The sequence below is a fragment of the Pecten maximus genome, chromosome 17 (assembly GCF_902652985.1).
Source record: "Pecten maximus chromosome 17, xPecMax1.1, whole genome shotgun sequence".
In the NCBI taxonomy this organism is placed as follows: domain Eukaryota; kingdom Metazoa; phylum Mollusca; class Bivalvia; order Pectinida; family Pectinidae; genus Pecten; species Pecten maximus.
Window position 1 is genome coordinate 9,775,180 of NC_047031.1, and position 25,292 is coordinate 9,800,471.

The following is a 25,292-nucleotide window of genomic DNA, read 5'->3' on the forward strand; positions in this document are numbered from 1 at the left end:
ATATCAACAGCCAGGGTTATATGAGGACGAGTGTCGACTGAACACCATCAGACAGGGTTACATGAGGACGAGTGTCAAGGGGACACAACAGCCAGGGTTACATGAGGACGAGTGTCAAGGGGACACCAACAGCCAGGGTTATAATGAGGACAAGTGTCAAGGGGATACAAACAGCCAGGGTTATATGAGAATGAGTGTCAAGGGGACACAACAGACAGGGTTACATGAGGACGAGTGTCAAGGGGACACAACAGCCAGGGTTACATGAGGACGAGTGTCAAGGGTACACAACAGCCAGGGTTATATAGGGACGAGTGTCAAGGGGACACCAACAGCCAGGGTTATATGAGAACGAGTGTCAAGGGGACACCAACAGCCAGGGTTATATGAGAACGAGTGTCAAGGGGATACAAAAAGCCAGATTTATATGAGGACTAGTGTCGATAGGACACATCAGCCAAGGCTATGTGTCGAGGAGACTCAGAATAAGAATCATTCCCCCTTTAGCACTATGTTGCGTTCGTTGCGCCATTTCACCAATGAGCTGTAAATGGAGTTTCATGAAGTCCAAATAATGGTTCAAAGAATCGTCCTCCGTTTGGCCTTTCTGCTCATTCCTGTCTGTACCCTGTAAATAGTCCATGCTCCGGTGTAACACTGGCGAAATCTTCTACAGTACTGACTAACCGATTTCAGCATTTTACCGCGGGGTGTCGATATTTTAAATAACGTGGAAACAATTTGTCTATAACGAAATACCAGTTCTCAAGAGGTTGACCGCTTTTTTTTCTTCTCACAGCAAGTTTCCGGTGAATAATACCCGTGTTCCTAATTCAATTGCAAATTCATGAAACATGGAAACTAAATGCATTGAACAATCTAAGGAACGTAATTTACAACGTATACGTTAAACTGTCTTCTAGTAGATGTACCTGTGTCTTCTGTGTAATCTGAGATGATCTCTTGTTCATGTGTCCGCCGTCGTCACTTCTCTTAGAAAACAAAATGACATCTTAAGAGGAAAAGGTATACACGTATATACGAACGAGCAGTCAGGATGTATTACCCGCACAGGCAACATTCACTGCATTATCTGGATAAGTTTATGACAATGATATAATACCTCTCTGTGACAAAGAATACTGTAACTGCAGTCTCTACTTCCAACTTTTCTTGCTCTGCTATGGATGGGAAAAGATGGTCATCAAGAATTTCGGAACTCAGTTTGTTGTTTCTGTTTCTATTGTACTGATAACCACCGCTATGGTAGTACTGTTCGCCATGGTAGAAGTGTTGTCATGGCAACAACTGCTATGGAAGTAGCGATACCATAACCACTATAGATACGGTAGTACTGTTCACCATGGTGTGGTTTGTTATTGTTTAACATCCTATTAACAGCTAAGGTCATTTAAGGACGGCATCCTGTTCGTGCGATATGCATCCGTGTGGCAAGTGCGCATGTGTTTCGGTATGTCGCCTCTGTTCACCATGGAAACATCCGCTATAGTAGTACTGTTCACCATGGAAACATCCGTTATAGTAGTACTGTTCGCCATGGTAACATCCGCTATAGTAGTACTGTTCGCCATGGTAACATCCGCTATAGTAGTACTGTTCGCCATGGTAACAACTGCTATAATAGTAGTGTTCGCCATGTTAACAACTGCTATAGTAGTACTGTTCGCCATGGTAACAACTGCTATAGTAGTACTGTTCGCCATGGTAACATCCGCTATAGTAGTACTGTTCGCCATGGTAACATCCGCTATAGTAGTACTGTTCACCATGGAAACATCCGCTATAGTAGGACTGTTCGCCATGGTAACAACCGCTATAGTAGTACTGTTCGCCATGGTAACATCCGCTATAGTAGTACTGTTCACCATGGAAACATCCGCTATGGTAGTACTGTTCGCCATGGTAACCACCTCTATGGCAGTACTGTTCGCCATGGTAACCACCTCTATGGTTGTACTTTTCAGTGATACCGATTATGGTGGTACTGATAACCATAATGACAGTACTATCGTCATGGTAACCATGGTGATGTCAGAGATCTGTAGTGTCATTTTCCATTGTGATGTCAAGAGATATGTGGCGTCACTTTCCATTGTGATGTCAGAGATGTGTGGCGTCACTTTCCATTGTGATGTCAGAGATCTGTGGCGTCACTTTCCATTGTGATGTCAGAGATCTGTGGCGTCACTTTTCATTGTGATATCAGAGATGTGTGGCGTCACTTTCCATTATGATGTCAGAGATCTGTGGCGTCACTTTCCATTATGATGTCAGAGATCTGTGGCGTACCTTTATATTGTGATGTCAGAGATCTGTGGCGTCACTTTCCATTGTGATGTCAGAGATCTGTGGCGTCACTTTCCATTGTGATGTCAGAGATCTGTGGCGTCACATTCCATTGTGATGTCAGAGATCTGTGGCATCACTTTCCATTGAGATGTCATAGATCTGTGGCATCACTTTCCATTGAGATGCAGCATCGAGAGAGAATATTTCCATTTTCATTTCATTATTAGCTAATAGCATACATAATTATGTGAGAAACAGGAGTTACTCTCTATAGACATTTCACGTGACAACCTGACCATTGTGTGAGAAACAGGAGTTACTCTCTATAGAGATCTCACGTGACAACCCGACCATTGTGTGAGAAACAGGAGTTACTCTCTATAGACATCTCACGTGACAACCCGACCATTGTGTGAGAAACAGGAGTTACTCTCTATAGACATCTCACGTGACAACCCGACCATTGTGTGAGAAACAGGAGTTACTCTCTATAGAGATCTCACGTGACAACCCGACCATTGTGTGAGAAATAGGAGTTACTCTCTATAGACATCTCACGTGACAACCCGACCATTGTGTGAGAAACAGGAGTTACTCTCTATAGACATCTCACGTGACAACCCGACCATTGTGAGAAACAGGAGTTACTCTCTATAGAGATCTCACGTGACAACCCGACCATTGTGTGAGAAACAGGAGTTACTCTCTATAGACATCTCACGTGACAACCCGACCATTGTGTGAGAAACAGGAGTTACTCTCTATAGACATCTCACGTGACAACCCGACCATTGTGTGAGAAACAGGAGTTACTCTCTATAGACATCTCACGTGACAACCCGACCATTTTGTGAGAAATAGGAGTTATTGTCTATAGACATCTCACGTGACAACCCTACCATTGTGTGAGAAATAGGAGTTACTCTCTTTAGACATCTCACGTGACAACCCGACCATTGTGTGAGAAACAGGAGTTACTCTCTATAGACATCTCACGTGACAACCCGACCATTGTGTGAGAAATAGGAGTTACTCTCTATAGACATCTCACGTGACAACCCGACCATTGTGTGTGAAATAGGAGTTACTCTCTATAGACATCTCACGTGACAACCCGACCATTGTGTGAGAAACAGGAGTTACTCTATATAGACATCTCACGTGACAACCCGACCATTGTGTGAGAAACAGGAGTTACTCTCTATAGACATCTCACGTGACAGCCCGACCATTGTGTGTGTGAGAAATAGGAGTTACTCTCTAGACATCTCACGTGACAACCTGACCATTGTGTGAGAAACAGGAGTTACTCTCTATAGACATCTCACGTGACAACCCGACCATTGTGTGAGAAATAGGAGTTACTCTCTATAGACATCTCACGTGACAACCCGACCATTGTGTGTGAAATAGGAGTTACTCTCTATAGACATCTCACGTGACAACCCGACCATTGTGTGAGAAACAGGAGTTACTCTATATAGACATCTCACGTGACAACCCGACCATTGTGTGAGAAACAGGAGTTACTCTATATAGACATCTCACGTGACAACCTGACCATTGTGTGAGAAATAGGAGTTACTGTCTATAAACATCTCACGTGACAACCCGACCATTGTGTGAGAAATAGGAGTTATTGTCTATAGACATCTCACGTGACAACCCGACCATTGTGTGAGAAACAGGAGTTACTCTATATAGACATCTCACGTGACAACCTGACCATTGTGTGAGAAATAGGAGTTACTGTCTATAGACATCTCACGTGACAACCCGACCATTGTGTGAGAAATAGGAGTTATTGTCTATAGACATCTCACGTGACAACCCGACCATTGTGTGAGAAATAGGAGTTACTCTCTATAGACATCTCACGTGACAACCCGACCATTGTGTGTGAAATAGGAGTTACTCTCTATAGACATCTCACGTGACAACCCGACCATTGTGTGAGAAACAGGAGTTACTCTCTATAGACATCTCACGTGACAACCCGACCATTGTGTGAGAAACAGGAGTTACTCTATATAGACATCTCACGTGACAACCTGACCATTGTGTGAGAAATAGGAGTTACTGTCTATAGACATCTCACGTGACAACCCGACCATTGTGTGAGAAATAGGAGTTATTGTCTATAGACATCTCACGTGACAACCCAACCATTGTGTGAGAAATAGGAGTTACTCTCTTTAGAGGTCACACATGACATGCTGACCATTGTGTGAGAAATAGGAGTTACTCTCTAGACATCTCAAGTGACAACCCGACCATTGTGTGAGAAACAGGAGTTACTCTCTATAGAGATCTCACGTGACAACCCGACCATTGTGTGAGAAACAGGAGTTACTCTCTATAGACATCTCACGTGACAACCCGACCATTGTGTGAGAAATAGGAGTTACTCTCTATAGACATCTCACGTGACAACCTGTCCATTGTGTGAGAAACAGGAGTTACTCTATAGACATATCACGTGACAACCCGACCATTGTGTGAGAAATAGGAGTTACTCTCTACAGAGATCTCACGTGACAACCCGACCATTGTGTGAGAAACAGGAGTTACTCTCTATAGACATCTCACGTGACAACCCGACCATTGTGTGAGAAACAGGAGTTACTCTCTATAGACATCGCACGTGACAACCCGACCATTGTGTGAGAAACAGGAGTTACTCTCTATAGACATCTCACGTGACAACCCGACCATTGTGTGAGAAATAGGAGTTACTCTCTATAGACATCTCACGTGACAGCCCGACCATTGTGTGAGAAATAGGAGTTACTCTCTTTAGAGGTCACACATGACATGCTGACCATTGTGTTAGAAACTGTTGTTACTCTCTATAGAGATCACACATGACAACCTGACCATTGTTTACATATTTCAAATAATTTATTCACAATTCAGGTAGCTTACAAAGAAATCAACAATTAACATGATCCAGCCTATTAATATCATTAACCTGGTCTCTCTGGCCGCTCAGCGGGACACATTGATACTGCAGGCCAATATCTTCAAATAGTTTACAAACTAAAATGGACCCAGCCAATTACTAAAATTTCTCTCTGGCCAATATATGATGGACATGAGTCTGTAATCCAGCAGAACAATAGATTCACAGTTCAAAAAGTTCACAAATAAACCCACAAGGAAGGATCCAGCCAAAATTTCCTATCTCACTGGCGGCTCAATGGTGGACGATGGTCAGTCTTGATCGAGGAGACCTATAACACAACAACAGTGTTTTAAATACAGCTATCTATAGAATATTCCTTATTGTGTGGCTAACAAGGAATATATGGATGTTATATTTATACTGCAAAATGTTGCCAATGGAATTTGATACTGAATAGAGAACACATTGAGAGTTTATAACTAAACCGATACATTTTACCCGGTATTTACGTGGACATGAATATTAATACATATTTGTTTTTATTCCCTGTGAGGTCCAAAAGCAGTATTTGTTTTAATTATATAATCAAATGGATAAAACAGCTGCTTACAATGGACTTCAATTACATGTTATCAACCATGTAGCTGGTGTTACAACTTGTTAATAAGTTTGTCCTCTCTAAGTCCTCAAAAAATCTCTTGAAATTTTCTATAGGAGTAGCTTGCAACAGAACATTTCATTTCAAGAAAACATAACTCTATAAAACATATATATAGATGTGGACTTCAACTGTATTACCGGGATATCTCATATTGTCTGTAAAAATTAACAGGAGAATAACTTTTTTTATTAGGGCCTTACAGGTGGTCATCGCCCATGTAATAAAATATCAGGAAAATATCCTCCAGCCTTGGATACTCTGACAGAGGGAACTCAGACAACCACATACACCTTAGAAAAATAAAATCTTAGTTTTCATCCATGTTACATCTAAGATTTTTGTGTAACTGTTTTAAGTGTTTACTAATCAATCAGTTAAAAACCCCTAGCATGGGTCCTAGAATTATCCCTAGACACCCTTACCTCCCCTCTAGTCCTCGATGGATGAGCCTATCCTGATACATTGATCCCTTATAGCCATAATGGGCCACATCATCCCTGTCATGACGAACGCCACATAGCCGAGAGTGAACGATAATTTATTCACAGCTTTGTCCTTGCCAGCCATGAAGGGCATCGACTGAAAAACGAAAAATTCAGCATTAGAATTATTCATGAATTAACAATTTCTGTTTTGTTGTTGTTGTCAATATATACACTATAAAGGTTAAAAATCAACTTTAAAAGTTAAGTTCATCACAAGGCAACAATTACGGAACAAAATATATCTTGAACAATTTCATCCCTCTTGCTGGTCTGGAAACATGAGGGGTCTTATAAGGTTAGCAACCATTTCCGTGTTTTGACTTGACTAGATTGAATCTATCACAATAGTGTTTTCCCAATAGCAATAGTATTGCAATAGTAAAGACTAAAGATTGCCTGCAATATAGCTAGATCACCCATATTTAATTTGTAGCACATGACAGTTGTTATATACACAGCACACCGGTACCTGTATATGTACCAAAAAAGTTTACTGTGAGTCATAAAAACAAATAATTGGAACAAGAATTATAACAAACTAAATTTTGATTTTAATATCAGAGGTTTCTTCAATAATCATGTAAATTTATCGGATACAATATGTATTGAAATATGCGGAAAGCTTCAATGCTTGTAGTGTTGGATTATCTCCCTTGTAATACGATCAGGACTTGGTTTACCTAATGCACATGTACAGGCACTTGTAACTGTTAATCGACACCCAGAATTAAAATACAATATCCTCGATATATGTACTATACACAGAAAGGTATAATAAAGTATACATATCGAGGACATTGTATTTTAACTCTGCATTAATTACCAGATACAAGAGTCCATGCCAAATGGAAATTCCTCTATTATTTGATATTATCTGTATATTATAACTTTCCTGAAATGAATGAATGATGAGTTAAAGTTAGGCATAGAGGGAAAGATATTTTAAGCTTCACCCGTGAAGCAAAATATCACGAAACGAGTGGGGGGGGGGGGGGGCTTTTCCAGGAGTAGGGTCCCATAAAAGGCATAAACTACTAAAAACGCATTAATTATTTGACTCCTTCTTGGCTCTATCATACCGCCGATGTAGGTCATCCTTTTTATATAATGAACACCTTTGGATTGGACTCTCTAGTTGGTAAACCAACCACCTATTATACATTGAATTCGGCCATGCGGATTTTTTGTCGACCTCGAAGGTCACTTCGCTTTAGAGGAATTGAATAAAAATGTATCCGCAATTTGACTTTGATTTCGTACAATTTTTGTACCATATAACTTACATCGTTTGGTATTCCTGGTGGGGTATCCCGGAGGACTCTACCGGTGGTGAAAGTCCGGCGGGGGACCACTGTCTTGTAGACATTTGTGCATAACCTTCCCATTGACGCCATCTTGATGATCTTCGATTTTGCACGAACTAATCACCGAACCGGACGGACACGGAGCAACAACGACCGAATTGCAGCCGGAACAAAATTGTAAAATGTGGCATGCACGAAACACGAAACACGAAAATATTTGTTATAGATAGTAGCGTAAGAATATTGACTTGACTTGATTCGGCGTTTGAGGATCATGTAAATAGTAATCATTTATTTTCGGAAGAAATATTATATTGCGTTCAAAATCCACACAAAACATTCCAGGTGCGCCATTTAGTATTTCCCGATGTCCTTTCCTATAAAATACTGTCAGATATTATGTCCTTGTCTTATTAATTGATTGTCATGCCCTTGGTTTAAGAAAGTTGAGGAAAAGTTAATTAGAGCTTAAAATGTCATATGATAGCGCCCATCTGAATTACCTCCCTTTGATTTATTAATTGGTATTTGGACGAATCTGCGTCTGAGGAAAATGGATGAGACAAAAAAGTATGGGCAACAAATTTCAAAATTTCAAATCTCACCATGAAATTATTCACTTATCATCATAAATATCAACTTAAACCTTGATATAATATTCTGATAAGTTCTGGCACAAAACAGATACAATTATTACAATCATCCAACGTGTCATTTCAGGCAGCGGGAATAGTCATACAAAATTGCCTTTTTATGCATATTCAATTTCTCTTTGATAATCATTTATAGGTTAAACTTAAAATTAGATATGTATCAAAATATTCACGTTTTCTTGACATGTAAGCTAATTCCACCACATGATTTGAGAGGCAACTTATTATCAATTGATAATGCATTTTGGTATGAAGAAAAATCACTCAGAACACAGAGAATCATCGTTTTCACACAGAATAACCATTCAGAGAATAATGGTTATCAGACAGAATAAACATTCAGAGAATCATCGTTATCAGACAGAATAAACATTCAGATAATCATGGTTATCAGACAGAATAAACAATCAGAGAATCATGGTTATCAGACAGAATAAACATTCAGATAATCATGGTTATCAGACAGAATAAACATTCAGAGAATCATCGTTATCAGACAGAATAAACATTCAGAGAATCATGGTTATCAGACAGAATAAACATTCAAAGAATCATCGTTATCAGACGGAATAAACATTCAGATAATCATCGTTATCAGACAGAATAAACATTCAGAGAATCATGGTTATCAGACAGAATAAACATTCATTCAGAGAATCATCGTTATCAGACAGAATAAACATTCAGAGAATCATCGTTATCAGAGACAGAATAAACATTCAAAGAATCATCGTTATCAGACAGAATAAACATTCAGAGAATCATCGTTATCAGAGACAGAATAAACATTCAAAGAATCATCGTTATCAGACAGAATAAACATTCAGAGAATCGTGGTTATCACACAGAATAAACATTCAAAGAATCATCGTTATCAGACAGAATAAACATTCAGAGAATCGTGGTTATCACACAGAATAAACATTCAGATAATCATGGTTATCACACAGAATAAACATTCAGATAATCATGGTTATCACACAGAATAAACATTCAAAGAATCATCGTTATCACACAGAATAAACATTCAGATAATCATGGTTATCACACAGAATAAACATTCAGATAATCATGGTTATCACACAGAATAAACATTCAGAGAATCATCGTTATCAGACAGAATAAACATTCAGAGAATCGTGGTTATCAGACAGAATAAACATTCAAAGAATCATCGTTATCACACAGAATAAACATTCAGAGAATCATGGTTATCACACAGAATAAACATTCAGAGAATCATGGTTATCACACAGAATAAACATTCAGAGAATCATCATTGTCAGACAGAATAAACATTCAGAGAATCATCGTTATCACACAGAATAATCACAATCTGATACATATTTTAGTCGGTGGTGTCTCACAATGAGACAGATAGATCGGCGGTGACTCACAATGAGACAGATAGATCGGCGGTGTCTCACAATGAGACAGATAGATCAGTGAACACAGACAGAACAGGTGTCAGTGAGAGTTAATCAACTGATCAGTAAAAACAGCAAAATTTCGAATACATTACCAATTAGACTATTTACAGTGGACTCCCGAAATGTGCACCCACCACTTCGTGTGTGAATTAATGGGGAATAACATCTCAATCACACTCGAGGTCAAACACCAATCCCTGCCCAGAACTGGACAGAACTCTTGGATGCCGTCAGGCCGACATATTTGACTTATAGAGGCTTATAACAAACTTCCAGCATAACACTCATTCTGCTAATGTTGGACCGCTATAGTTGTGCAAGCCATTTTTTTTAACATGCTGGATACCTATAGGTAAGATGCATCTTTAACACAATTGGGTACACATACAAATAATATCTTAACACCCCTGTTATTATATGGACTGTCCCATTCGTGAACACAATGTATGTGTGCTTCATAAAAAATCATTCAACACCATGTCTTCAGACAGTGGCAACAGCATATTTGTAGCTAAGTTAAGTTTTCAGGAAAATAGTCCCAAGATTGATAGTGATGGGATTTTTAGTGACATTCTTGACATGAAAACTGAGATAAAACAAAAAAATTTCAACATTAAGAGTTCTCTTTTTCGGAAATCTCGGACAATGAAGAGAGTTAATGTAACACAGGAGGCTGAAACGGACAGCAGGGAGAAAATTTAGGATCGATGCCAAAATAATCCAAACACAGACTTGCTTGAAATAATCCCAACACTGACCCAGACTTGCTTCAAAATAATCCAAACACTCGTCCAAACTTGCTTCAAACTAATCCCTACAATGGTCCAGACTTGCTTCAAAATAATCCCAACATTGGCTCAGATTTACCTCAAAATAATCCTAACACTGGCGAAGATTTGCCTCACAATAATCCCAACAATGCCCAGACTGGCTTCAAAATAATCCCAACACTGGCCCAAACTTGCTTCAAACGGTAATTTATTGAACTGCTAAAGGTAACTTATTGGATTGGCACAGGTAACTTATTGGACTGACACAGGTAACTTATTGGATTGGCACAGGTAACTTATTGGACTGACACAGGTAACTTATTGGACTGACACAGGTAACTTATTGGACTGACACGGGTAACTTATTGGACTGACACCGGTAACTTATTGGACTGACACGGGTAACTTATTGGACTGACACCGGTAACTTATTGGACTGACACAGGTAACTTATTGGACTGAAACAGGTAACTTATTGCTAAAGGTAACTTATTGGACTGACACAGGTAACTTATTGGACTGAAACAGGTAACTTATTGGACTGACACAGGTAACTTATTGGACTGAAACAGGTAACTTATTGGACTGACACAGGTAACTTATTGGACTGGCACAGATAACTTATTGGACTTGCACAGGTAACTTATTGGACTGAAACAGGTAACTTATTGGACTGACACAGGTAACTTATTGGACTGACACAGGTAACTTATTGGACTGACACGGGTAACGAACTGGGCAGCTAAAGGTAACTGTTTGGACTGGCACAGGTAACTTATTGGACTGGGGCTGCGGTGGCCGAGTGGTTAAGGTGTCCCGACACTCTACACTAGCCCTCCATCTCTGGGTTGCGAGTTCGAAACCCACGAAACTTCCCTGCCCAACTGTCCAGCCACACTGAGTACCCGCAACAACATCCCTACTGGAGATGACGTCACTATGAGACCCAGGACCCCAGGACAACCAACCACATCGAAGGATGACAACAAACTGAAGAAGAAAGTGGATTACTCGCACCGGTAGTGAGAGCGTTTGTTTGATCAGATTTTAATCTATAAAAGAATAAACATTGATTCTTTTTTTTACCTTTTTTTTCCAATTAGTAATGCAAAGTCTTGGCATTTTTTCCCAAACTATTTGCAAAACTGAATCAATGTACGTGAAATATTCAGATTCATCAATTTAAACGATTGGGCGTGCGTATCTTTAGATTCGAAGAAATGTGGTTCTCTAATGGTAGCATTTTTGATAATCCTACAACAAATACTACATATTAAATAAAAAATATGATGTCAATCATATAAATTATTTCTAATTGACGTAAGAGTTAACTGGCTCTACAAGTGTAAGGTGGACATCAGTTAGTCAGTCTAAGATGATGGCCGCTCGTAGTGAACTCGACGAAACCGATTCTCCGCTTCTCCTAGAACATCGAACTGTAGGTTCATCGCCATTGTGAAGGTACATGTAGGTAGGTAAAAAATGCCGGGCAAGTAGAGCTTAGAAATTAGTTTGCCTGAATTAAATTTCAACTTGCGCTCCATAAAATATCCGCTATACAAAAAGAAAAAATACAAAAAGTCCATAACGGTTTTTTTTCATATTTCAGCTCTTATTTGTTATTAACTTAAATATCAACAATCCATAATTGAAAGAAACATTTAATGAACTGCAGTAAAAACTGGTTGTCCGGGATGTCGGGCATGTGGATCTTACATCCCCTCACTGTCGTGTACCCAACGGGGAATGGCCTTTTCAAGATGGCGGGTCATTATGATCACAGAAGATAGCAGTTCTTTATAAAAACAATCTGACTGAGATAAGTATAAAATCTAAATAAAAAATAGTTGAAATTTATATTTATATTACAAAATTTATCGGATGTTGTAGTTAATGAACAACTGTGAATCCTTCGTAAAGTTAGGCGAACTGTAAAATCGAGGCGTGATTCGAGTTTTTTGCTTATATTGAATTATCAAAACAGCTAAGTGTTTATCTTCATTGTCAGACAGACATAGCGGCATGTACATACTAATTATAATCAAATCAATTAAATTAATAAAAAGAAAACAAGGAACACAGCAAAAGTAACCGTCCCGATTGCAGCTGTGGAAATCGTTTTGAGAGTGTTATCATTTTTTCTTTGAATGTGATAATTATGTCAATTGCAGGGATGTTTTATTTGATAATTTAAAAAAAATTGAATATAAATATAACTTTGAATGTTTTACTGTATGGCAATAAACTGTATGCCGAAAATATAAACTTAAGTATTTTCAGACAAGTGAATCATTATATCAAGTCCAGCAGAAGATTTTAAGATTTACATATATATAAACATATATAAAATGTGTTGTTAAGTAAATTTATTAATATTGTCTAGGCCATTGAATGTTGTATTGTTTAATTGTATATTGGGAGATGGTTTTTATAAGTTGTAAAAACTTGTGCCCTTCAAATGACAATAAAATCAGTTTAAACAAACAAGAAATGAGAATCTTGAAGACAGAAGAGGTAATAATAGATTGGTGAAGTGTACTTTGAACGATATAAAAGGTTCATTAAAGATATATATAATTAAAACTACGACGACATCGAATACACTAGCTACATTTTCAATTTCACGTCATCCGTTCGATTGTTCCTTTGGTCATTTCAATTCCTTCCAGGTATATGATGATCTGTGTCATGCAACGGAATTATGTAATTCCAATTAAACAAATACTGCTGAATCAGTAAATCTATTAACATACTATAGACATTAGACATACAGACCATTGTGAAGAGAGACAAACTATTTTGTCACAGTGACAGAGTAGATAGATATACCTGTATATTTAGAGTACGTTTAGAAACAGTCATTGGAGCGAATCAAAGTCTAAACAATTTCAAAACATGTTTTCAATATTTGATAAGTTAACATTTCCAGACAAAAGTAAATCTTAGTATACAGGGTGATACGGTATCAACTTATTTAACATTTCATGTCATTATGTTCCTGTACTGTGAACATTGAGAAAAAAAAAACAAAAAAAAAACCCAATAATATGAGTTTTCACAAGAGTGGCCACACAGCCTCAAGATGGCGATTCTACCAGGTTCACACAATACAAATCATAATCAAGCTAGTTACAATATTGTGTCTTAGTTTAGTCAATAAGATATTGAGGTGACGTGGTCCGTAGTTAAAGGAGCACATTCCTTCGCTTGAACATCAGAAACGTGCAAAAGTTCTATTGATAAAATATTTGAGATAAATAAAAATCTGTTTTATCCGAAGTAAAAGTAACTAACCATTGATTGGAGCATGCATTTACACATTGAAGATCATGATTCATTACTCGTTCAATTTCGTTGCATGAGTTAAAATCAAATTTTCGCGTCTTTTTAATCGGCGGTGTTAAAATTTGACGGGTTAAATTTTGGCGATCTATATACGGACCCGCCAAATCGCCAAATTAAAGCCCCACTAAAATTTCCCGCTATACGGTATCAAAGAGGTGTCATCAGCACTAGATACACTAATTAAATCTTCAGAAATACCATTGATATCAATTAAGAATAAAAGCGGACTAACACCGAGCTTGAGGTACCCCTGCTTTTAAACAACTGACTATTCGAAAATTATTCCCCAATAGAAACTTTTTGTTGTCGGGCCTGAAGATAATTAATTAACCACTTCCAGGAATCCCCTTCAATATCATAAGATTTAAACTTTTCGACCAGACCCTAATGCCAAACTCTGTCAAAAAAACAAAAACAAAAACAAAAACAAACAAAAAACAAAAAAGACAAAAACAAAAACAAAACCAAACAAAAAACAAAAAAAACCAAAAAAACAAACAAAAACAAAAACAAAAACAAAACAAAAATAAACAAAAGACTTTGGTATGTCACAGAACACAGTACACACGTGTACGAATGTTTCTTTTCCTCCATATTTAAACAGATTTCATAATCGACGAGAAGTTTCGATTAGTTGATGCACAGTATAGGTAATGGTCAGACATAAATCCTGATTGTCTTAAATAGAAAGGTGAGTAATCAAAAAATATTGTGCATATGTTCGACAAATACTCATTCAAAAACATTTTCTTCGGCTGAGAATAAAGGGATGGGTTTGTAAAACTACAAATGTAGTTCAATAATTCAACAATTATCACATAACTCGAACTTGTGAGAATATTTAGGTAAAATCTTGAATTTCGACTCTGTCAAAGTTCGTTTTATTTTCTTCGCGTGTAAGGCAATCGTGCGACATCAGATTCATTGTGACGTCATAAAGTAATTGTGACGTCACAATAGTGTTATTACTTATAACACATGTGTCTTGTGATATTTATGGTATGGCCGTAGGCCTTTGACATGGAAGAATAGATCAGTTTTGTGTTTAAAAATGTTATAAAGCTAGAGCACGGATTACCGTTTGAGATATTTTCTTGGTAGAACAAGTTTGGTTTGGTTTGGTTTTATTGGTTTAACGTCCTATTAACAGCTAAGGTCATTTAAGGACGGCCTCCCGTGCGTGCGACATGCATTCGTATGGTGAGTGTGTATGTGTGTTTTGGGAGGCTGCGGTATGTTCGTGTTAAGTCTCCTTGTGATAGGCCGGGACTTTTGCCGATTTATATTGCTACCTCACTGAAGCATACTGCTGAAGACACCCAGCAACACACCCCACCCGGTCACATTATACTGACAACGGGCGAACCAGTCGTCCCACTCCTAATGTGCTGAGCGCTAAGCAGGAGCAGCAACTACCATTTTTAAAGACTTTGGTATGTCTCGGCCAGGGGACAGTACCCAAAGCCTTCCTCACAGGGGCGAACGCTCAACTAAAGGCCAAAAGTGAGGAAGTGTCAAGGGAGACATTAGGAAGAAGAAAGTTGTTAAGAAAGAAGAGAAAAGATAAGATCCCAAATTTAGTCGCCTCTTACGATTCTTACGCCCTACCTGCAGGGCAGTGGTAGAACATGTACAGCAGTAAACATTATAAACAGTGCCTTGTAATTGATTTTCATCGCCTAACATACAATACCTGTACCATGCTTTACCCGAGTAGATCAGTATGGCACAGGGACTTGGCAAGAATTATTGGGTTGGGATTTGCATCTGTTGACACAGGGAGGCAACTCTTACAGTCTTAAATCATTGTGTTTTTAATTCTAATATTAAATGTGTATTCCAATGGTTATGTCTACAGTAGATCTATGTCGTTAATACATACTAAAATCGTGTCATCTCAGATCATGTAGTCATTTCATTTTAACAACCTTTTCATAATAGTTTCCAAATTTCGTTTCGTTTCTATATGTAACCAATTCTTATATTTTGTTAGTCGGAATCTCTCGCATTTTAGTTCTAATGAAGGAAGGAAGAAAAGAGGTGTCGAATATGTTTCTGACGTCACGACAGGGTATATAAACAAATTGATCGTCATTCGCAGTAGAGTAGCACACAATACGTTTGGGTCCATCCCAGACCTGGAAAGTTATGTTGAGGGCCGCTGACGCTATCGTTGTAGACGAAAACTTTGGCCCGAAAGCGCAAGAGAAAAAAGAAAACATGCCTGCTTTACAAAGCACTAATATGTAAGTATTTTTTTCATGTTAAACGCATGTGATATGGATCAGCTGATAAACAAACGCTCCTTGACGTTGCAAATAATTCATGGCCGCCATTGTTGATTGCGGAAATTTTTCGTCGTCATTTATGGAAAATTTCTTTTTCCTGTATATGTGACAGGTCCACACTGTTCAATTAATTTATGACATAGTCCTTTACTGATTTATAGACGAGAATAAGCTGTCGACATCGTTTCTCTGAAGACACGATTGGCTAACGGTTGTGTAGCCCTAGTATTTGACACTGCACTGTCGCTGACAGGCCAGCTTTGATGTTTTTACCTAGGTCACATTCTTTGAAGCAGGCCATACATGGTGTGCATTTCGATTGAATAAAAACATTTTATTTAGTCAGAACGTTGACTAAAGACTCGAATGCAGTAATTATTGCAATTTGTCATAGCGCCATGCGTTATATTGACAGATCTAGACGAGACTTTGTTGACTAGTAGCTATATATAGCTATATATATATATATATAGCCTCATAGTAGCAATGACAGGCATACGCAAGTTATGGCACTTTCCCATTCTGCCCCGTGTCAAATAGGTCAATATTGAATTCCACGTTTACCAGCTATAATTGTCGTTCTTTCTATTTCCACTACACAGTAATCACAATAAAGTATGTTCTACTTGCCTTTCATATGATTATAACGTTTATCAATGTTTTCTTCAACAAAAACGCCTTTATTCATAGCCTCCCACAGCGTAAATATGGCGTCATTACTGCTATTTTGGTTGGCACGACGAATTACCCAAATCTACCCAAATCTCGTCACCTCGTCAGGTGCACTTTGCGTTCGGGCTAAAGTGAGAACTGAAATTTGTCTACTGTATCAGTCAGTGACAGTATCGTATGTGTACATTTTAGAGTGTGTACTGTAGGGATTTTGATATATATATTTGATATATATCTAACATGGTATTTATATATGTGGCATAGATTATGAAATAAATTACTATTTATACGTATATTGTTGTTCGACATAATTTTAACGATATTCAAAATTAGTTTAAACAGTATTTTAATCAATTCATAGACATTACATACAAATATACAAAATAACAGTTCATAATTTGCAAAAGGATCTGGAAACAAGCTTAAAGTTTATATCACTCCATACGGCTGTCAATTAAGTTTCTACTGAACAAGTGTTCTTTTAATATACTGCAATGTAAGCGAAGTCTCGTGTGTAAAATTTGCAATTTACGTTTTCGATCCATAGTTTTATATGAAGGAGGACGTGTAAGATTTCTATGAAGGATTTTTTTTTAAGTTTGTCATTATTTCTAATTTGTGGAGGTACTGAGTTCCATAATTTTACAGCTGACGGCAAGAAAGATGATTTATAATAATTTGTTTTTGTCTGAACTGATAAGAGCTGATCAGCTTGTCTGGTTCTATAATCATGAAGATCTGAGTGTAAGGAAGGTACAAGGGAACATATAGTTTGGTGTTTTATTTTGAAACATTTGCTTTTTTTTTTAGTGTATGTGGACATTAGATCGATTCATGGTGCTTTACGCGACAATGGTGCACTAAAATATTGATTTTACAAGTTCACTTTCCCAAATTATAAGCTTTAAGTATGATTTTGTTAGATTAACATAGTAGATTAAGGTAGATTTGGGTGGATTTGGGTAATTCATCGCGTCCATTTTGGTAGTCATGTGATAGCAAAAGAGGCCTAAAATATATATAAAGACACGTGTTAATCGGAATCAATTGTGTGTTTTGACTTAATGGGAATGCAAAGCAATATCTAACCATGTGGTAAACCAGAATAGAAAATAGTTTGGCTGCTGAAACTGGAGCAGAGAGACGAGGTACCGATAAAATCGTTAATATTTCCTTACTTACCCTTTGTGACACCCCCTTGACAGTGATATTATGAAACCTAGGGCACTTTCCTTTTAGAAAATATAACTTTCAAATCTTTAGAATGAAGCGCAACCGTGCGCAGGGTCAAAGAAGATTAGTATTCCACACTGAAATGTAATTCGCCATGATTTTCGAAGGGGGGGTAACTCTAATCTAGTAGTCGAAGTTTACTACTTATGGAATATAAAAACGTACGGTAGGCCTATTAATCTAGCATTGTTACAGGAAAAAGTGGTCAATTTGAGTGGTGATCACTAGTTTTTATGGGTGATTATAATATAACGGTATGTTCTTTCATTTAAATGCAGATTCAGATTGCACTTCACTCATTTTTTTCCACAAAGAAATCAATTCAATAATCAAATATATTTCCATTTTCATACTGAAAAACGCAAAATTTCTTAATTTGGGAACACCAGACTGCCAGTGTATGCAAATGACAAATTTCAACGGCATCATTCGATCATGAAAATTTTTGTCGGTGAAACTTCGTACTTCATGAACATTTTATTTACCCTAATGTATAAAGTGAGTGTTTTCAAATTAAGAGACAACTGAACTTTTTACTATTATATTGACTGGAACTATAACAATAAACACATCTTCCTGAAGATAGTTGCCTTATTTTTTGAAGAAATAGGAATTCGAAAGTATCCTTTGATGGCAGAATCCAGTTGTTTTTCCTACATTTCAAAGTGCCATAACTCTGTCAATTTTGAAGGTAGAGTCTTCATTTTTGCACCATTTAACTCTATTTATAAAGACCTTTCCAACAATGTATAACATGAAATGTTTCCTATAATTTAAAAAAATAGCCTGTTATTGCTACTTATAGGCAACCTAACCTACGGTAAAACGCTAGACTTATTCAGAGGTATATGCCCCTAAGTGTCACATGAATGCAACAGAATTCTTTTAGTATCTCATCCATTTATTAAATTATATATATGAAAATACTTACATAGAAGATATGATACATTATTAAGAATGTCATATATCAGAGCTTGGTCAAATGCAAACCAGGGACCCATGGCTTACTAGTCTGTACAGTAAGCCTATATTGCTTCTAATAAGCTCGCCTGACACAAAGTGCCAAGTGTTGATATTTTTTGGCTGGTCCGAAATCCAGGATGGCCGGCGTAATCTTTAAAAAACAAAATAAAATTTTCCAGTTCCACTGGTGCCTTTGAGCTGAAACTTCGTTAGGATGTATGTATATGTCTGCTGATACAGTTTATTTTCCGGGCATATAGAAACTTCGACACAGCAATTGTGGCAGCAATGTAGTAACATGGTTGCAAAATTTGTGCAATCATGTGGTTTTCCTGAACAACACCTATTTTGAACTTCTCAAGTTCCATCAGTGGGATTCAGCTCAAACTTGCCCATGGCCATGATCTTGATATGGTTTTGACCAAGTGTTGTTCTTATATGGTTCAGCCCAATACCCATGGCTATCATCTTCAAAACTGCATTTTGAACTTTTTCTCAAGTTCCACCAGTGAGATTCAACTCAAATTTGCCTGGAATGAATGCCTGGTGGTTCTGGTTGTTATTTTTTCTGGTTGCTCAGTTAACCAAGATGGCCAACATACAGTATTGCGCAATCCAACTTGAGCTTGTTGTCAGTAACAGTATACTGCTATCAAGTATGTTATCAATATCGTCTTGTTTGTTACAGCCTGTCCCACCAGCGGTATTGTATATCGCTGGGTCCAGGGCCTCAGTGGTGCTCCTGATGAGCCCCGCGCCGCCTGTGTGTCATTCGTGGCAGAGGGCAGCGGCGTGGGGGTTATAACAGAGCCCCCTGTCAATGCCAAAAGCCTGTTCACAAAGGGAGAAAACTCCGACGAGAAGGACAATCATCCATCCCTCAATCATGTCAATGTGAACACTTTGGTAGGAACAGCTCACCTTGCTTCAAGTGTGAGTTTTGTGGTAACGCTAGCCGAACAACTTCAGGTTACCTGGGAAACGCTTCTCACCAACGGGAAGTTATATGTGGAGGTACCGCCCGGAATCCTTCCCGAGGGATCAAAACAGAGGTGAGTGATCGTTTAGATTGTATTGAAGCTGTAGTTAATTCAAATATGGAAAGAATGCTGTAAACTTTTTTTTTCTTTTTTTTTTTTCCAGAAATGTTCTCAATGATGCTATATTCATTTTGTCCAAACTTGTACATGTCCAGGAATTTTGTAGGAAATCATTACATTGTTTCAAATTTTTTGAGGACGAGTGATGGCTGATTTTGTAAATATTCTGAGATGGGGGCAGATCATGTTTGTTCTCACATTTTGTGATTATCACAAAATAAAACTCTTGACAATGCTGTTTGATTGAAGATTTTATGTTAATGTTGCAGTCTGGTAACCTTGCTGGAATATGCAGAGGAAAAGCTTCATTGTGGACATGTGATTCTGTGCTTCAGGAAGAACCGCTCGGACAAGGGTAAGTCACCCTCTATCAGTCTGAAAAATCAACAGTAACTCATTGTGATATCAGTCTGGAAAATTGACAGTGACTCATTGTGATATCAGTCTGGAAAATTGACAGTGACTCATTGTGATATCAGACTGGAAAATTGACAGTGACTCATTGTGATATCAGACTGGAAAATTGACAGTGACTCATTGTGATATCGGTCTGGAAAATTGACAGTGACTCATTGTGATATCAGACTGGAAAATTGACAGTGACTCGTGATATCAGACTGGAAAATCGACAGTGACTCATTGTGACAACAGACCATCAGTTCCCAGTAGTAATAAATCTGATTTACTTAGCTAAAATTTTCTTATATTCATATTTGTGATATCCTTGACGAAGTAGATATGTCTTTCATTTTGCAACATCAACTTTGTATATAAATATACCTACATACAGTGTAAGAGGCATATAAATATACCTACATACAGTGTAAGAGGTATATAAATATACCTACATACAGTGTAAGAGGTATATAAATATACCTACATACAGTGTAAGAGGCATATAAATATACCTACATACAGTTTAAGAGGTATATAAATATACCTACATACAGTGTAAGAGGTATATAAATATACCTACATACAGTGTAAGAGGCATTTAAATATACCTACATACAGTGTAAGAGGTATATAAATATACCTACATACAGTGTAAGAGGCATATAAATATACCTACATACAGTGTAAGAGGTATATAAATATACCTACATACAGTGTAAGAGGCATATAAATATACCTACATACAGTGTAAGAGGTATATAAATATACCTACATACAGTGTAAGAGGTATATAAATATACCTACATACAGTGTAAGAGGTATATAAATATACCTACATACAGTGTAAGAGGTATATAAATATACCTACATACAGTGTAAGAGGTATATAAATATACCTACATACAGTGTAAGAGGTATATAAATATACCTACATACAGTGTAAGAGGCATATAAATATACCTACATACAGTGTAAGAGGCAAATAATCATTCACTGCCTGCCCTTAGAGTGAGACAAGACTTCGTGGGGAAATATTCTTAAGCTACAAAACGCCTTCATGTTCATGGGTTTAACTGTTTATGTTACAGCTTCCTTGATCAGAGCCTTCATGTTCATGGGTTTAACTGTTTATGTTACAGCTTCCTTGATCAGAGCCTTCATGTTCATGGGTTTAACTGTTTATGTTACAGCTTCCTTGATCAGAGCCTTCATGTTCATGGGTTTAACTGTTTATGTTACAGCTTCCTTGATCAGAGCCTTCATGTTCATGGGTTTAACTGTTTCTGTTACAGCTTCCTTGATCAGAGCCTTCATGTTCATGGGTTTAACTGTTCATGTTACAGCTTCCTTGATCAGAGCCTTCATGTTCATGGGTTTAACTGTTCATGTTACAGCTTCCTTGATCAGAGCCTTCATGTTCATGGGTTTAACTGTTTATGTTACAGCTTCCTTGATCAGAGCCTTCATGTTCATGGGTTTAACTGTTTATGTTGCAGCTTCCTTGATCAGAGCCTTCATGTTCATGGGTTTAACTGTTTATGTTACAGCTTCCTTGATCAGAGCCTTCATGTTCATGGGTTTCACCATGGCAACTCCAGGAGACCCCCTGGTTCCCAATGTGGCAGACCTTCTCTACATGGTATACACCATTGAACCAGAGGACCTCGGCTAGACGAAATTTGATTGGACAACCCAGCACACATGTAGGCACATGATTGGACAGTTATCCCTGATTCCAAACCAGAGCATTCAGACTCTGATTGGGGGAGTAATACCTGTATGGCGGGAGTTAATTGGACGATTGTTTTGCCACTGTGGAACTGGCTTTTGGCATTATGCTTATTCTGCCCCCTAAAAACAATTTCTTTCAATGTATTTATATTGTCGAGTTTGTTTCTATATTAACCAGAAGAGGTGTTCCGTAATACCTTGGGTACAGATTGACATTGCGTTCACTACTGATGAAAATAAAATCAATTCATCTGAAAATATCAGCATCTGAAATAAGACTGAGTAGATTGTGAAAAGTAGGTTAAAGTGAGTTGAAAATGATCAAAGCTTACTATGAGCACAGACAAAATACACTAATACGATCAAATGGAAAGACAATATCTTTGAACAAAAATACTACGGTGAACAAAATTGAGGGTCTGAAATATTTTATGTTGGCTGATGTGATATATTTTGTGATACAAATACCCAAGTTTTTACAGATACTAACTTTTTATTTCTGTTTCCCTTTGTCACGAGTCGACACACATTATATGTATAGTTAAAAAAAAATACAAAAAAAAAGTGAAAAAATCCCATAAAACTGTAAAAAAAAAGAAAAGAAGAAGAATGGAGAAACAGGATAGGATACAGGACTTTGTAAAGCAGGCATGGAGGATCCATGTCATCTGTTCACGTCATCTTTTTTTTATTGTAGATTTTTTTTTTCATTCACATTTTAAATCCATTGATAATATGATGTCTCGAAAACTTATTAACTATAAACTGAAAGGAAAAGAACAAATCTGTATTTATTTACTGTACACACAAACATCAACATCTGATGTCGCCATCAATGTTGAAAAATTGTCCATTGCAAGGAGTTTTGTTGACTCATTTTTTATCATCATTCAAAATCAAGAACAATATCTATATTTGTAGTTTAGATTTAGACACTTATTTTTATGAAACCAGTTGATGTTAGGATCCTAATAACTAAATTTGTCGTTCTGTTTCGAGTGCACACATCTTTAGACTTCATCAATCTACCAATGTTTTTATGTGAAATTTCTGTGTAATAAAAATTTTGAAAATGTTACTCTGATTTGTTGTTTTGTTGATGGCTAAATATGTTCCCTCTGATCACTTGGACTTGGTAAACATAGCTATTTCTTTGAACAACTACATTAGAATTAGGGCATTAAGTTGACCCTAAAGTTTTAGCCACTTCAGAAGACAAATCACTATCCATCTGGGAAATCTGAAAACCTTATGCAAGTAGACTTGATATTGGGCCTGTAGCATGCTGGGGTGAAAGGCTACCAAGTTTGTTCAAATGGATGACCTTGACCTTCATTCAAGGTCACATGGGTCAAAATGGCTTTAATCTTCAAACAACTTCTTCTCAATAACCAAGAGGCCCAGGGACTTTATATTTAGTATGTAGCATGCTAGGGTGAAGGGCTACCAAGTTTGTTCAAATAAATAACCTTAACCTTCATTCAAGGTCAAATAGACTAAAATCTTCAAAGAACTTCTCGATAACTAAGAGGCACAGAGACTTGATATTAGGCCTGTAACGTGCTGGAGTGAAGAGCTTCCATTTTGTTCAAATGAATGATCTGGATCTACATTAAAGGTCACAGCGGTGAAATAGGCTCAAAATCTGCAAACAATGATTTTGTGATAGCCAAGAATCTCCGAGACCTGATATTAGGCCATAGTATGCTGGAATGAAGGACTAGAAAATTTACTGACATGAAGTCAAAAACTAGCTTTCAAAGGTCTACTGAAAGCCCTGAGAATACTTCTAACATAAGCAGACACAACGTGTGATTCAAAGAACTGTAAATGTCGTCTATAGCTTGCCTGTTATGACATAATTGTAGCCATCGAAGAGGTGAACTATCGGATTGGCTATTTAAACTCACTCTGATGAATAATGGAATAGACCAATATCAAAACAGAATCTACACACAATGTTGGAAAATAAATACAATCTACACACGACAATGTTAGAAAATAAAATCTATATATGGCAATGTTAGAAAATAAAATCTACATACGGCAATATTAGAAAATAAAATCTACACACGGCAATGTAAAAAAATAAAATGTTAAAAAATAGAATATTCACTTATTCTGCATTCAATCCCTCCGCCGTTTTGAAAGTTCTCAGCTATTAACATTTTATTTACAAAATAGATATTTAAATAAATAAACTGATCGTAAATGAATTATTAATACCCGAAAATGACAACCCAAGGTTGCTCTAAATTTTGAAACCTTTCCCGTTGCTTGTTTCCGTTATAGGAAAACATGCTAGGCTTTGATAGGGAGACAGCCATTTTGTTGACGCTATGACATCACGTCATTGTTCTTCATTGTGACGTCATAATCAAATCAAAAGGCTTTATGTATTTATTAATTGGCAGGTTTGGAAATGTTATAATTAGAAAGAAAACAGACAAATAACCCCAATTCAATGTTCAATCAAACTAAAAGTGAGGAATTTTTTAACTAGGAATGCGTGATGGTAAATAGTGAGTTTATAGATAAACACGTGGTCAGGATACAAATATGTGTATTAGAAGACCGACTACAGGTATTGATTAAACACAGAATGAGAGATAAACGAGTGTATAACCGGTATCCACACAAATACCACCGGTAACATCTAACTACTTTGAAGGCCCCATATATGTGTTTTTTTTAATTCCAATAACATTGTCTGATTAATCGCAAGGTCAAGAGGCAAAACAAAGGACACTAAACAAAGATGACATTGTGTCTGCTTTAGGTGCTGGGTTCTACAGACTCGTGTCTGCTTTAGGTGCTGGGTTCCACAGACTCGTGTCTGCTTTAGGTGCTGGGTTCTACAGACTCGTGTCTGTTTTAGGTGCTGGGTTCTACAGACTCGTGTCTGCTTTAGGTGCTGGGTTCCACAGACTCGTGTCTGCTTTAGGTGCTGGGTTCTACAGACTCGTGTCTGCTTTAGGTGCTGCATGGGTTCTACAGACTCGTGTCTGCTTTAGGTGCTGCATGGGTTCTACAGACTCGTTATCTA

The 25,292-nt window shown here is 37.4% G+C and overlaps 1 protein-coding gene and 1 long non-coding RNA gene across 2 annotated transcripts; one reads left to right on the forward strand and one right to left on the reverse strand.

The window, feature by feature from the left end:
* Positions 1–5,187: 5,187 nt before the first annotated feature.
* LOC117314916 lies at positions 5,188–7,795 on the reverse strand. The gene is made up of 3 exons (XR_004529635.1): positions 7,645–7,795; positions 6,299–6,455; positions 5,188–5,543 (listed from the first exon to the last, which is right to left on the reverse strand). It is a non-coding gene; the product is annotated as an uncharacterized LOC117314916 (long non-coding RNA).
* An 8,151-nt stretch (positions 7,796–15,946) lies between these two features.
* LOC117314917 (ornithine decarboxylase antizyme 1-like) lies at positions 15,947–23,324 on the forward strand. The gene is given in 5 exon segments (XM_033869013.1): positions 15,947–16,109; positions 19,708–19,762; positions 19,764–20,071; positions 20,389–20,474; positions 22,063–23,324. Coding segments are annotated over 5 exon segments (672 nt in total). The 5' UTR covers positions 15,947–16,011; the 3' UTR covers positions 22,188–23,324.
* Positions 23,325–25,292: the final 1,968 nt, after the last annotated feature.